The 13637-nt window shown below is 43.4% G+C and overlaps 1 protein-coding gene across 1 annotated transcript; it reads right to left on the bottom strand.

Annotated features, from left to right (window-relative positions):
* Window positions 1–4623: 4623 nt before the first annotated feature.
* On the bottom strand, window positions 4624–5199 carry LOC145064634 (uncharacterized). Its single transcript, XM_079012046.1, has one exon. It carries the CDS (start codon window positions 5197–5199, stop codon window positions 4624–4626), a length of 576 nt encoding a protein of 191 aa, XP_078868172.1.
* Window positions 5200–13637: the final 8438 nt, after the last annotated feature.

Raw genomic sequence — 13637 nt, forward strand, 5'->3', positions numbered from 1 at the left:
ATGAGGCAGTGAATGAGACGATGAATTGGTGAGCGGATGTGGCCTTCCTGCGCGGAAGATGGAATGTATACCCGGTTTGCAATGGTATTCCACCAGGTGGAAGCAACAACTTCTTCAGGGAGATCTTTGTTGCATTGCTCCAAGAAGGTTTCAAAATCTTCATTCAACATGGCATTTTGATCATAAATGCCAATTCTCCATGCAAGCTCCGCCATGCTGCATTGTCGCAGCTCCCCACCAAGTGAAAACGAAATAACATTGGAAATATAATATTCACTACCACCACGGAATGAGATGGTAGTGAAAATTCCCAACATAACTCCGCGAAGACCGGCTCTTGGATTTTGAATAATTGTAACCATCCATCACAAATGATGGTGGAATCCCCCACATCGCAAGCTTTTACCAAGTAAGGCGCCAATTCTTCCTCCAACCCAATCTTCCCCAACCAATCCCAATTTATTGCATTAGGGAGGTGGATCTCCTTCTGCTTTAGAGCTTCCACTCTGTTCTTAGCACGGGCCTGTGAGGATTTAGAAGTTATTTGGCGAAAAGAAAGCCATGGAATCTCTCCTTGGCTCTACCCCCCCCCCCCCCCCCCGTGAAGTTTTCCCTCTTCTGGACATGGTTCCTGAAAAATAACATTAAGAAAGCACAAACAAACAACACCCAATAATTAAAACTGAACAAAACAGATATGTCAAGGCTCCTACTCGCCGAGTTCATGAACTACTCGGCGAGTAGGAAGAACATCGGGAGCAGATTCCAATCAGACCATATTAGCTCACTTGAAACATGTAATTTTGCAGAGGGGTTTGCTATACTAAGTCCATTAAACACTAATCCATATGAAATTTTGACTAAAGCCTCCTAATTCATAGTAAAATCAAAACCCTAGAATTAGAGAAAACCCCCAGATCCGAGTTTTGGCAAAATAAGGACTAAGAATCGATAAAGTTTCAATCTTTAACGAGTATTGAGAGTAAAAATCATACCTTTTCGCTTGATAGATGGAGATTCAACGAAGAAAGAAAGAAAACTGGCGAAATGGCTTGAGAGTAGAAGTGCCCGGCGAGTATGAGTGGTTTGGTGAAAGTGAATAAATGAAAAAGAAACCCTAATTTACAGATTGTAAAAAAATCCGTGTAAATGTTCTACTCGCCGAGTATAAACATATACTCGCCGAGTAGAAACGTGTATTTGCGATTATCAGGGAATTCGAATAAGTACTCACCGAGTAGGACGTATATACTCGGTGAGTAAAGCTTGAAGTTTGAAAAAAAAACGTAATTTATAATTTTGAAACCACCACCCCACACTTTGAGCCTTGCTTGCCCTCAAGCAATCATTTTAAACATAATTTCAGAAGAAGAATGAAGATAAAACAGATCCTAAGAAATTAAAAAGAAAACAAAGGGAAAAGAAGTGCAAACTCTAAACTCGGGTTGCCTCCCGGAAGCTCTTCTTTTTAAGGAGTCATTAGTTGGACTCCTTTCGTTCTACGTTTCTGCCATTCCGTCTAGCAACAGCCCTTCTTCTATGTCTTCATTTCTTGGGATTCCTTCTTCGTATCTTTTCACTCTATGTCCATTAACCTTGAAAGGGGTGCCATCTTTTGATACTAACTCTATAGCTCCATGTGGAAACACCTTCTTCACTAGAAAAGGACCATCCCATCTTGACTTGAGTTTGCCCGGAAAAAGTTTTAGTCTTGAATTAAAAAGCAACACCTTTTGCCCTTCATAAAACTCTTTATTACCCTTGATCCTCTTGTCATGCCAACTCTTGGTTTTCTCTTTATAAATTAAAGAGCTAGTATAAGCCTCATTTCTAAGCTCCTCAAGAGCATTCATTTGCATCAACCTATTGTTCTTAAGCTCCGCTATGTTGAAGTTGCACATTTTTAAAGCCCAAAAAGCTTTATGCTTGATTTCCACCGGTAAATGACATTACTTTCCATAAATTAGCCTATATGGTGTAGTACCAATAGGTGTTTTGAAAGCTGTTCGGAAGGCCCAAAGTGCATCATCTAGCTTTTCCGACCACTCTTTCCGATTGCTCCCAACCAATCTCTCCAAGATTCTCTTCAAGGCTCTATTTGTCACTTCGGTTTGCCCACTAGTTTGTGGATGGTAAGATGTAGAGAATTTATGAGTTACCCCATATTTCCTTAACACCTTTTCTAGTTGATCACTGGCAAAGTGAGTACCTCGGTCACTTATAAGAGCTTTAGGAACTCCAAATCTTGAAAATAACTTCTTCAAAAATTGCACCACCACCCGAGCATCATTAGTTGGTAAAGCTTGTGCCTCCGCCCATTTGGATACATAATCCACCGCCACCAATATATATTTGTTGCCTTTTGACATGGGAAATGGTCCCATGAAATCGATCCCCCATACATTAAATACTTTGCACACTTGAATACTATGTTGTGGCATCTCGCTTCGGGATAAAATGTTTCCCGCTCTTTGGCATGTATCATATTCTTTGACATATTGGGCTGCATCTTTAAAAATTGTGGGCCAATAAAACCCAATGTCAAAGATCTTCTTAGCAGTTTAGTGTGCTCCATGATGTCCACCGGTGGGCCCGCTATGACAATGCTCCAAGATTTGTCAGCTTTCATTCCTGAACACACATCTTTGTATGATTCCATCCGCGCAACTTCGGAAAAGATAAGGCTCATCCCAAAAGTAATATTTTATTTCTGAAAAGAATTTCTTCTTTTGTTGGTGAGTAAGATCTTTTGGGATGTATTTGCTAGCTAAGTAATTAGCTATGTCCGCGAACCATGGCTCTTCTCCCGTGGTCACCAAAATGTACTCGTCCGGGAAGTCATCTCCAACTTTATCTTCTTTCAATTGCGGGTTTTCTAGCCTTGATAAGTGGTCGGTTGCTACATTCTCCATTCCCTTTTTATCACGTATCTCGATGTCAAACTCTTGAAGAAGTAGAACCCAACGTATCAATCCTGGCTTGGCATCCTGCTTGGCAAACAAATACTTGATAGCAGAGTGGTCAGTAAAAACAGTTGTTTTAAATAAAACTAAATAAGGGCGGAATTTAACAAAGGCATACACCACGACTAATAATTCTTTTTCGGTGGTGCTGTAATTCTCTTGGGCCGGATTTAAAGTTTTACTTGCATAATAAATGGGTCGAAAGTGCTTATCAACCCTTTGACCAAGGACAGCTCCTAATGCCAAGTCACTAGCATCATACATTATTTCAAATGGTACATCCCAATTCGGGGCAATAATGATCGGGGCATTAGTCAATTTTTCTTTAAAGAATTCAAACGCCTCTAAACACTCTTTAGTAAATTTGAATGGGGCATCTTTTAAAAGCAATTGTGTTAGACGTCTAGTTATTTTGGAAAAATCTTTTATAAAACGCCGGTAAAAACCTGCGTGTCCTAGAAAGCTTCTAATGCCCTTCACATTAGTTGGTGGGGGTAATTTGGCAATTGTGTCAATCTTTGCCCGATCCACTTCAATTCCCGATTTGCAAACCTTGTGGCCTAGAAAAATACCCTCCTTGACCATATAGTGACATTTCTCCCGATTAAGAACTAAGTCGTTTTTTTCACACCTAGCAAGCATTAGATCAAGGTTAGTGAGACAATCATGGAAGGAAGATCCAAAAACAGAAAAATCATCCATAAAGACTTCCATGAATCTTTCCACCATGTCGTGGAATATGGCTGTCATGCACCTTTGAAATGTCGCGGGTGCATTGCATAAACCAAAGGGCAAGCGACGATAGGCAAAAGTTCCACTTGGGCAAGTGAAAGTCGTCTTTTCTTGGTCCATTGGGTCTATGGGTATTTGGAAATAACCCGAAAAGCCATCTAAGAAACAATAATAACTATGGCCCGATAATCTTTCTAGCATTTGATCAATAAACGGTAAGGGAAAACGGTCTTTACGAGTGGCATCGTTTAGCTGTCGATAATCGATGCTCACTCTCCAACCGGTTACCGTTCGTGTCGGAATAAGCTCGTTCTTCTCGTTGGTTATGACCGCCATTCCCCCTTTCTTGGGCACCACTTGGACCGGACTCACCCACGGACTGTCGGAAATAGAATAAATGATCCCCGCATCTAAAAGCTTGAATACTTCCTTCTTTTCCACTTCTTGCATGTTTGGGTTTAGTCTTCTTTGGTGCTGCACAACCGGCTTTGCTCCATCCTCTAGGTTAATCTTGTGAGAACAATAAGAGGGACTTATTCCCTTGATGTCGGTAATGTTCCATGCTACGGCCCGCTTTCGCTTCTTCAAGACTGGAACTAGTTCTTCTTTTTTAGATTCGGAGAGGTCAGAGGCTATTATAACTGGCTTTTGATGACCATCTTCAAGGAAAGCATACTCCAAGTGATCTGGTAATGTTTTGAGCTCTGTTTCTACGTTCTGCATGTTGTACTTGCCGAGTACAGGTGAGGGACTCGACGAGTGTGCTGCAGAATTTATGAATTCAATTATTTCTTCACATGGACTTGGCGAGTAGATCGACTCTACTCGGCGAGTTGCTTTATCATAATTCTTCACTAATTCTTCATACTTAGCTTCTTCGAGTAGCCTCTCGATTTCCAGTAAGTCTTTTTCAGCATCAAATTCTTCATCAAATTTTGGTGGACTTGTTGGGATCTTCATTATCGCATTCCTCCATCAATTCATCAAACATGTCAATCGAGAACGCCATATCATCACTATTCCTCGCATGCTTCATAGCTTGATCAACCCCGAAAGTGACTGAATCATCTCCCACCTGTAAGGTAAGCTTTGAGTCTCTCATGTCCACTATAGCACTTGCCGTGTTGAGGAAAGGTCTTCCAAGGATGATCAGGACTTGAGGATCTGCTTCCATGTCTAGAATTATAAAATCTGCGGGAAACAAAAACTTGTCCACCTTGACCAATAAGTCTTCACATATTCCTCTTGGAAATGTGACTGTTTTGTTTGCTAAGTGAATTGCCATATGAATTGGCCTCGGTTCCGGGAGATCCAATTTCTTGAAGAATGAATATGGCATGAGGTTCACACTTGCTCCCGGATCAGCCAAAGCATGAATGGTAGCCAAGTTACCAAATTGGCAAGGCAAAGTCAAGCTTCCCGGGTCACCCTTCTTCTTTGGTATTTTGTTTAACATGGCAGCTGAGCAAATTTCATTAAGTACTACTTCTTTCACCTCCTCCATCTTTCTTCTATTGGTTAGAAGTGTTGGAATAGTGTCTAAGGCTGCAACTATATTAGGCAAGTATTTGACCCGGTTGTGCATGGTCCTTTTGGGTTGCCTTCACCATAGCAACTTGATAGGATGATTTATTAAGAGAGAATAAATATTATTAATATATTATGAGAATAATATAAAGAATAATAATATTGTTATTTGATTAATATAAGTCATAGAATTAATTAGAATTAATTTGGTGACTTAAAGAGATTAATTAAATAAGAGGGTATAAACTGTCAATTGTTTGATAGTTAAACTTTAGACTGTAAATCCTTAACAAATAAGGATTGGACGAATTCTAGAGCTAAGGATAGCTCAAAATCGTCCAAGGTTATCTATGGTAAGGATATGGATTCCTTTAAGAGAAGATTATCCAACTAGGGTTTAAGTTATTGGGCCTTTCTTTTGGGTCTTGAGGGTTGGGTAATTAATGGGCCATCCAAAGTCAAGCCAATGAACTAGAATAATTTAATGGGCCTATGGTAAGGCCCATGTAAGGGGATTGGTCCCAATTTGGAAAATTGGGCCATAGTTGGGCCTTAATGATTATATGATGTTTGGCCTTAGAATGAGACCATGTATAGGCCAAAGCCCAATATGGAAAATTAGGCCATGTGTTGGGCTTTGATTCCTAGTCGACTTTGGGCCTATGGATTGGGCCTTGGGCTTGAATAAGCCAAGCTAGGGGTAATGTAGTAATTACACAAAGAATGTACTTATGGTTATGTATTGGGACCCAATTATTAATTGGGTGTTATTTTGGTGTTGACAGTTCGGGAATCTGTCAGCCAACAGCTGGGGTCGAGTCTGCGGGACTTCAGCAATTGTGGGATTGTGTCTTCGGGACTTCAGCAGTGTGAGGTGAGTTACCTTCCAGTAGCGGTGGGTCTACGGCCACAATGCTGGCCCACCAGCAGGAATTGTATGATAGATGTTTGCCTCTGTGATATTCATCTAGGGTTGCTACTACCTGTGATATGTTCTTGTGCTAGTATAATATGATGTTATGTGCTAGTGACAGTAGGGGGAGATAGTCTCCCAGAATACCGGTCGATAGGGCCGAAGGGGCGGTCATGCCCAGCCATGCTAGATAGATTATGTGATATATGTGTTATGTGGTAGTAGTAGGGGGTGAAATAGTCCCAAGTATCCGGTCGAGAGGACCGAAGGGGAGGCTAGCTCCCAGATATGCTAGTCAGTATCCGGTCGAGAGGACCGAAGGGGAGGCCAGCTCCCAGACATGCTAGTCAGTATCCGGTCGAGAGGACCGAAGGGGAGACCAGCACCCAGATATGCTAGTCAGTATCCGGTCGAGAGGACCGAAGGGGAGGCCAGCTCCCAGATAAACTAGTATGTATCCGGTTGAAAGGACCGAAGGGGTAGGTCGGGCACCCAGATATGCCTGACAATATATGTATGTTATGTGATTGTATGGTATGCGATATGATGGGGGAACTTACTAAGCTTCATGCTTACGGTTTTCAGTTTTGGTTTCAGGTACTTCGTGTTTAAAGGAAAGGAGTCGGCTTGATCGCAGCGCATCACACTATGGTTTTCCGCACATGAGATCTTTGGGATTACACTCTGATATTGTTTCATGATAACATGTTTGATTATTTCTACTTTGGTTTTGACATGACATGATGTTACAAATGTTTTATTACACTGTTGGTTTTATAATGACGTATTTAAAAATGAATTTTTTGGCCTGTATTTTTGGGACGTTACAAGTTGGTATCAGAGCCTTGGTTTGAGGGATTCGGATATACTCTCGGGTGTGTTTGAACTCAAACTAAAGGCTTGGTATGAAAATTTTCAAAAGTAAAACCATTTTAATAAAAGGAGTTTGAAAAGAATTAGAAAAGAGAAAGGAACTTTGAGAAGAACAAAGTGTGTGATGCATGCAATCAGCCGAGCTCAAATAAGTTTTCCCCAAGATACCCATACATGTTATGTTATGGTATGATCTGATATGATTATGAGAATTGCATGCTAGATTAGGGCTAAGGATCTAGGAGGATGCCTTATATGCCTATTGTATGTGCTTGTAGACTTGCATGCTAGTACTGATCAGTCAGTGATAGGATAGCTTGTTTAGGCTATGCCTGATTGTATGAGCCTTTGAATTGCATGTACAAATTCCTGATTAGAGGATAGAATAATCTGATTGGAATATGATGGTTAGATTTTCCATTGTCTGAATGCTACTTTCTTTGTGCTTTGTGGGACTCTTAGTAATGTGAGTTAGCTATTAAGTGAATATGCTAAGTCACATGTGGCACAAGCTGGATAATCTCAGAGTGATAGATTTGACCCTATTGCGCATCTCTCATTTGAGTCTAACCGTTATAGGGATGAGTCTGTTACTTGAAGGATTATCTGATCTCTGTTGCATGTGGCTATATTCATGAGGTAGCTAGTTGACATTACTGGGAATCCTTCAGCAGCTGAGGGATGGGTGAGTTCAAGAACCTAGGGAAGCCTAGGATATATTTCATTGAGTAGTGAGGCTCAGTTAGATATGGGTGTACCAGTTGAGGAAGTGACTTGGAGGATCCGGGAGGATTGCTGAGGAAAGTATGGATAAGTGTGGAAGGTAGTATTGGGCCCGTACTACTGAAAGCACAGGATCCATACGCGAATCGGTGAGAGTGTTGGAGAATCCGAGAATCTTTGGGGACGAGTTGTGACCCGGGTTGGGGACAGAAGATATTCCAGTTGTTGCAGATTAGCCATTGGCAAGCAAGCTAGTGAGCGTGACAGGGTGTCAGACCCTGAAGGATATGATTTCCAAGAGTTGTAGATGCAGGATCGAATAGGGAGCACCCTGGAAAGAGAGGTGTGTGCCAGGTGCGTATAGTAGAGGGTCCTGGGAAGAGGCCCATGACTTCTAATCATCGGGTGAAAGGCCAGCAGGGCCGGAGTCAGTACAACGCGTACGAGAGAGTACACGAGTGAAAGGCCAGCAGGGCCAGAGTCAGTACAATGCGTACGAGAGAGTACACGAGGGAGTTTGTCAATCCAAGGGTTTAGGCAGCCACAGGTGTGGCAGGGTTTGTCATGTCTGCAGAAGGTGACCAGTATTTCCCCAGACGTTGCGAGTATGTCATCTTCTATTGCTACTAGATGGATGTTGGTGATACGTATCGCGTTGGAAATGTGAGTGAGTTTGGATAAGTCAGACCTCGGGTCGTTTTCTGCTAGCGTTTGGGTTATCAAGGATCATATATGCAATCAGGCATTCCGAAAGGTCCTTGATGAACCCACAGAGGGACGCATCTTGCAGAGTGGGTTCCGCGCGTACCGTTATCACTTCGAATCCTTGTCGGGATCTATGCATGAGTAATATTTAGAGGATACTCGGTCAGGAGTAGAGCGGTAGTTCTCCAGTGAAGTCAGTGTTCAGTGGTTCTATCATGGTTTAGGTATGGTCGGCAATTATCTATGAATGAACTTTGGAGTTCAAGGCACTACCGTTGCTAGGACAGGACTGGTAGCATGAAGAGGGTAGTGACAGTTGCGGGTGTTAGATGTATAAGTGTTCGGACATTGGATGTTCAAGAGAAATTCACTTTCGCATGGGTTGTGCTCGGTTAGAGTTCAGTGGTATTGCAAGATTGGGAGTGGGATGAGGATTCGTCAGCTAGAGTGATGATTAAGGTCTTCAATTGACAGCATGTTAGATGGATCGAGGTGTCAGACTGGATCAGATTTCAAGAATACTCATCGAGATTCCGAGGATGGGAGATCTCAATGTTTAATCGGCGATTAAGCGCTAGCAATGGCAGCCACAGGTTGTTATCAGTGGGATATTAGAAAGCGAGAAGGATCGGGAATCCTTCAATTCTCATGTAATGTGAAGAATTAGTCGAATCTAAGTGGGGGAGAGAATTTTTATAAAGTTCTCCAACTGTGAGTTCTGGTTGCGCAAGGTGCAATCTCTTGGCCACCTTGTCAATCAGAAGGGTATTCTAGTCGATCCGGCCAAGGTAGAGGCCGTGATGCAGTGGGAGATTCCGAGGTCTCCATCTGAGATTCGGAATTCCCCTTGTATAGCGGGTTATTACCGGAGATTTTTACAGGACTTCTCCGAGATTGTGGGTCCTTTGACCCGACTGACCAAGAAGTCCATGGCCTTTCGCTGGGGGCCTAGGCAACAGGCAGCCTTCGAGGCTCTCAGACAGCGGTTGTGTGAGGCACCGATTCTCACCCTGCCAGAGGGTGTAGATGATTTTGTGGTTTACTGTGACGCTTTGATCATGGGCATGGGTACGGTACTGATACAGTAGGATCACGTGATAGCAGGTTTCGGGAACCAGGTTAGAGTTCCGGTTAGGACCATAGTTTAGTGATGTGATAGGACGAGTGCGTGTTCGACCTGGTATGGAAAGTGTTGTAAGACTACGGGGGTAGCCGTAGCATTCACTAGTAGTCAGATAGTATGGAAAGTATCGTAAGACTACGGGGGTAGCCGTAGCATTCACTAGTAGTCAAATAGTATGGAAAGTGTTGTAAGACTACGGGGTTAACCGTAGCATTCACTAGTAGTCAGATAGTATGGAAAGTGTCGTAAGACTACGGGGGTAGCCGTAGCATTCACTAGTAATCAGATAGTATGGAAAGTGTTGTAAGACTACGGGGGTAGCCGTAGCATTCACTAGTAGTCAGATAGTATGGAAAGTGTTGTAAGACTACGGGGGTAGCCGTAGCATTCACAAACATTCAGATAGTATTATAGTGTTGTAAGTCTGCGGGTGTAGCCGTAGCATTCACTAGGTTGGTAGGTAGCATGAGCGTGTTGTTAGAACGCGGAAGGAACAGTAGTACCCACCAGTTCGGGTGCAGCAGTGAGGATATGGAAATCCACATAGTGGATTTCGGTATTACCCAGAGTGATTAGATCTGGTTGATCAAGTGATAAGACTGTAGGAACGCCACTGCAGTTATGAGATCAAGGGAGCAATGGACTGCTTAAGGTCGTTTGTAATGTAAGACTACCATTAGTTAGGTAGCAATCACTTTTAGTCCTGAATTTGAATATGTCAGGATTCTATGCATGGACCCGATCGGTTAGATCAGAAAGTAGTAGAGTCACAGTGGCATGATAACTAGTGGCAACTAGTTCCAGAGAAGGATTTCGTTCAGAAGTCGTGTGAGGCGACTAAGTAGGGAGTCCTTTGGCTCCGCAGCTGGGTGGAAACCTAATATTTTAGAGGATTGGCAAGTGAATTGAAACCCAGGAGGCCTCGATAGCTTTTGGTAAGCAGCCATGTAGCAGCGTATACTGCTTCACGTAGTTAAGTGTTCAGGAAGTTTCAACCTTTGGTCAGTGATAGTATGTGTGTTTTAGTTGCATATGCGCACGGAATAGCTGGTTTGTTAGGGAGTGACAAGTCACTCCCAGCGGGATTAGCTGAGCCTTGACCAAGAATAAGTGATCTGCAAGGATAATTAGGTATGTGAACCTGTTTTATAATGGGAGCTTCGAGCTATTAAAAGTTGAGTAGTTGGTCGAGGGATAAACAGACTAGATTCAACGATAATGGTTCAGTATGAGTGGTCTGTTAGGGATTCAGATCATCTCAAGACAGCTGACTTCAGACGGAATAGACGAGATATGGTTGCGAGGAATTCGTTCACCAGTGGATTTTAGGGTTGTACGAGGATTGGTCATGGCTACCCTGGGAAGGCTAGGGCATGCCCAGGTTGGTGACCATGCTACTAGAGTGGTTGGGCGAGTAAGGAATGGTAAGGAATGATTTCGAGGACGAAATCTAATTTAAGTGGGGGAGAGTTGTAACACCCTGTTTATTTATTACATAAATAAATAAATTAATGATCGAAATATAGCCCTAAAATCAATAATTATTAAGCAATGTGTAATTTCGAGGAACTAATTGTAAAGATTTGAGAAGTCAAGGGTTAAAAGTGTATGTTTCGGATGGGTTCCGTAAAGAATTATGAGGGCAGCGATTACTTGGTAATTATTTGGACTTCTTTTGAAAATAGTTTGTAGGGGAGGGGCTATTTTAGTAGTAAAATCCGGACTTCAATTGTAAAGGATTTGCATGGATGGGTTAAAAGGGTAAATTATAGACTTGATATGGAAAGAATTTTATGGAGAGGGACTGATCTTGACATTATGGCATTAAATTTGAAGGGCACGGGTATAAACCATTAGCATGTGCCAGTTGCCACAAAACCCTAACCCTATCTAAGGATGCAGCCGTCACCCACCTTTACTCCACCCTCACCGGCGCCACCATCTCCGGATCTCCCTTCTGTCGTTCGTCAAATCTCCAGCCGCACACGTCGTTCCCATTTCTAATCGAGCAAGACTATCAGAAGCAACTGTTATAGCCTCGCCGCCTTGTCATTGAACGACATCGTCACCTCCTCTGGTGCCCCGGTTAAGTCGCGAACGGACGAAGAACCCCCCCCCCCAAGAACGAAGTCAGAATTGTGAACGGCAGACACAAGTCGAGTGCGATCGGAATGCTCGCGGTGAGGCCATCTTTCACCTCCTTTACCCCTTCTAGCTGTTTGAGGCCATAACCGCCGTTGGTTGCCATTTAGTGGCGTTCCGCCGGTGTTCTGCCACCTGGGAAGCAAGATAACCCGTCACCACCACCGTGAATCGTTGCTGCAACTGTTCTTGAGTTCGTGTGGGTGTGTGTTTCTCGGCTGTAAATCAAAAGAACCGCCGCCACCACCATGAGGTGGTGGCTGTTATTGCAAGATGTTGCTATCACCTCCGCCACTGTCGTGGTTTTGTACTTCCGCCGTCGCCAACCGCCACCAAGAGGATGGCTGGACCTTTTTGCAAGCAAGAGAAGTGTATGGATGTTTGTTCTTTCTATAGCATGTGTTGTGTGTAGCTTGTTGGTCGGAAAAGCCGCTGCCACCACCGTGAGGTGGTGGCTGCCACCATAATCCGCCATGGGTGTGTGTTGATGTAGTTAGTGTGTGTGTGTGTGTGTGTGTTTATTCTTGGTTAAGGCATTGTAAACTGTAATTAGCTAAAGTATATTGAAAACCACCACCTTAGGGTGGTGGCTGCCGCCTCCTGTCGCCACCGGCTGCCGTGTCGGGTGGCGGTGTGCTTTGCCTCGCGGTGTTGATTCGTTTGGGGTGCTTGAAACCCTAATGGGCCCAAAGAAGCTCAAATGGGCCCAATGAAGCTTAATGGACTCTAATGGACCCAATAAGAACCCTAATGAGCCAAGCTAGGGGTAATGTAGTAATTACCCAAAGAATGTACTTATGGTTATGTATTGGGACCCAATTATTAATTGGGTGTTATTTTGGTGTTGACAGTTCGGGAATCTGTCAGCCAGTAGCTGGGGTCGAGTCTCCGGGACTTCAGCAAGTGTGGGATTGTGTCTTCAGGACTTTAGCAATGTGAGGTGAGTTACCTTCCAGTAGCGGTGGGTCTACGGCCACAATGTCGGCCCAACAGTAGGAATTGTATGATAGATGTTTGTCTCTATGATATTCATCTAGGGTTGCTACTACCTGTGATATGTTATTGTGCTAGTATGATATGATGTTATTTGCTAGTGACAGTAGGGGGAGATAGTCCCCCAGAATACCGGTCGATGGGGCCGAAGGGGCGGTCATGCCCAGCCATGCTAGATAGATTTTGTGATATATGTGTTATGTGGTAGTAGTAGGGGGTGAAATAGTCCCCAGTATCCGGTCGAGAGGACCGAAGGGGAGGCCAGCTCCAAGATATGCTAGTCAGTATCCGATCGAGAGGACTGAAGGGGAGGCCAGCTCCCAAACATGCTAGTTAGTATCCGGTCGAGAGGACCAAAGGGGAGACCAGCACCCAGATATGCTAGTCAGTATCCGATTGAGAGGACCGAAGGGGAGGCCAGCTCCCAGATAGACTAGTCTGTATCCGGTCGAGAGGACCGAAGGGGTAGGTCGGGCACCCAGATATGCCTGACAATATATGTATGTTATGTGATTGTATGGTATGCGATATGATGGGGGAACTCACTAAGCTTCGTGCTTACGGTTTGCAGTTTTGGTTTCAGGTACTTCGTGTTTAAAGGAAAGGAGTCGGCTTGATCGCAACGCATCACACTATGGTTTTCCGCACATGAGATCTTTAGGATTACACTCTGATATTGTTTCATGATAACATGTTTTATTATTTCTACTTTGGTTTTGACATGACATGATGTTACAAATGTTTTATTACACTGTTGGTTTTATAATGACGTATTTAAAAATGAAATTTTTGGCCTGTATTTTTAGGACGTTACATTTGAAGTATCTGATGGATCAACAGAATCTGAATATGCGACAAAGGAGATGGTTAGATGTGGTGAAAGACTACAACTGCAAGATTTTGTACCATCCCGGGAAGGCTGATATGTGCATAATTAGTCATA

This window comes from Lactuca serriola, chromosome 7 (assembly GCF_051521515.1).
Source record: "Lactuca serriola cultivar US96UC23 chromosome 7, Lser_US96UC23_V15, whole genome shotgun sequence".
NCBI lineage: Eukaryota > Viridiplantae > Streptophyta > Magnoliopsida > Asterales > Asteraceae > Lactuca > Lactuca serriola.

What these genes read in the sequence shown, in the direction of transcription:
- LOC145064634 (XM_079012046.1), bottom strand. Translation starts at nt 5,199, where the DNA reads ATGGAGGAGGTGAAAGAAGTAGTACTTAATGAAATTTGCTCAGCTGCC.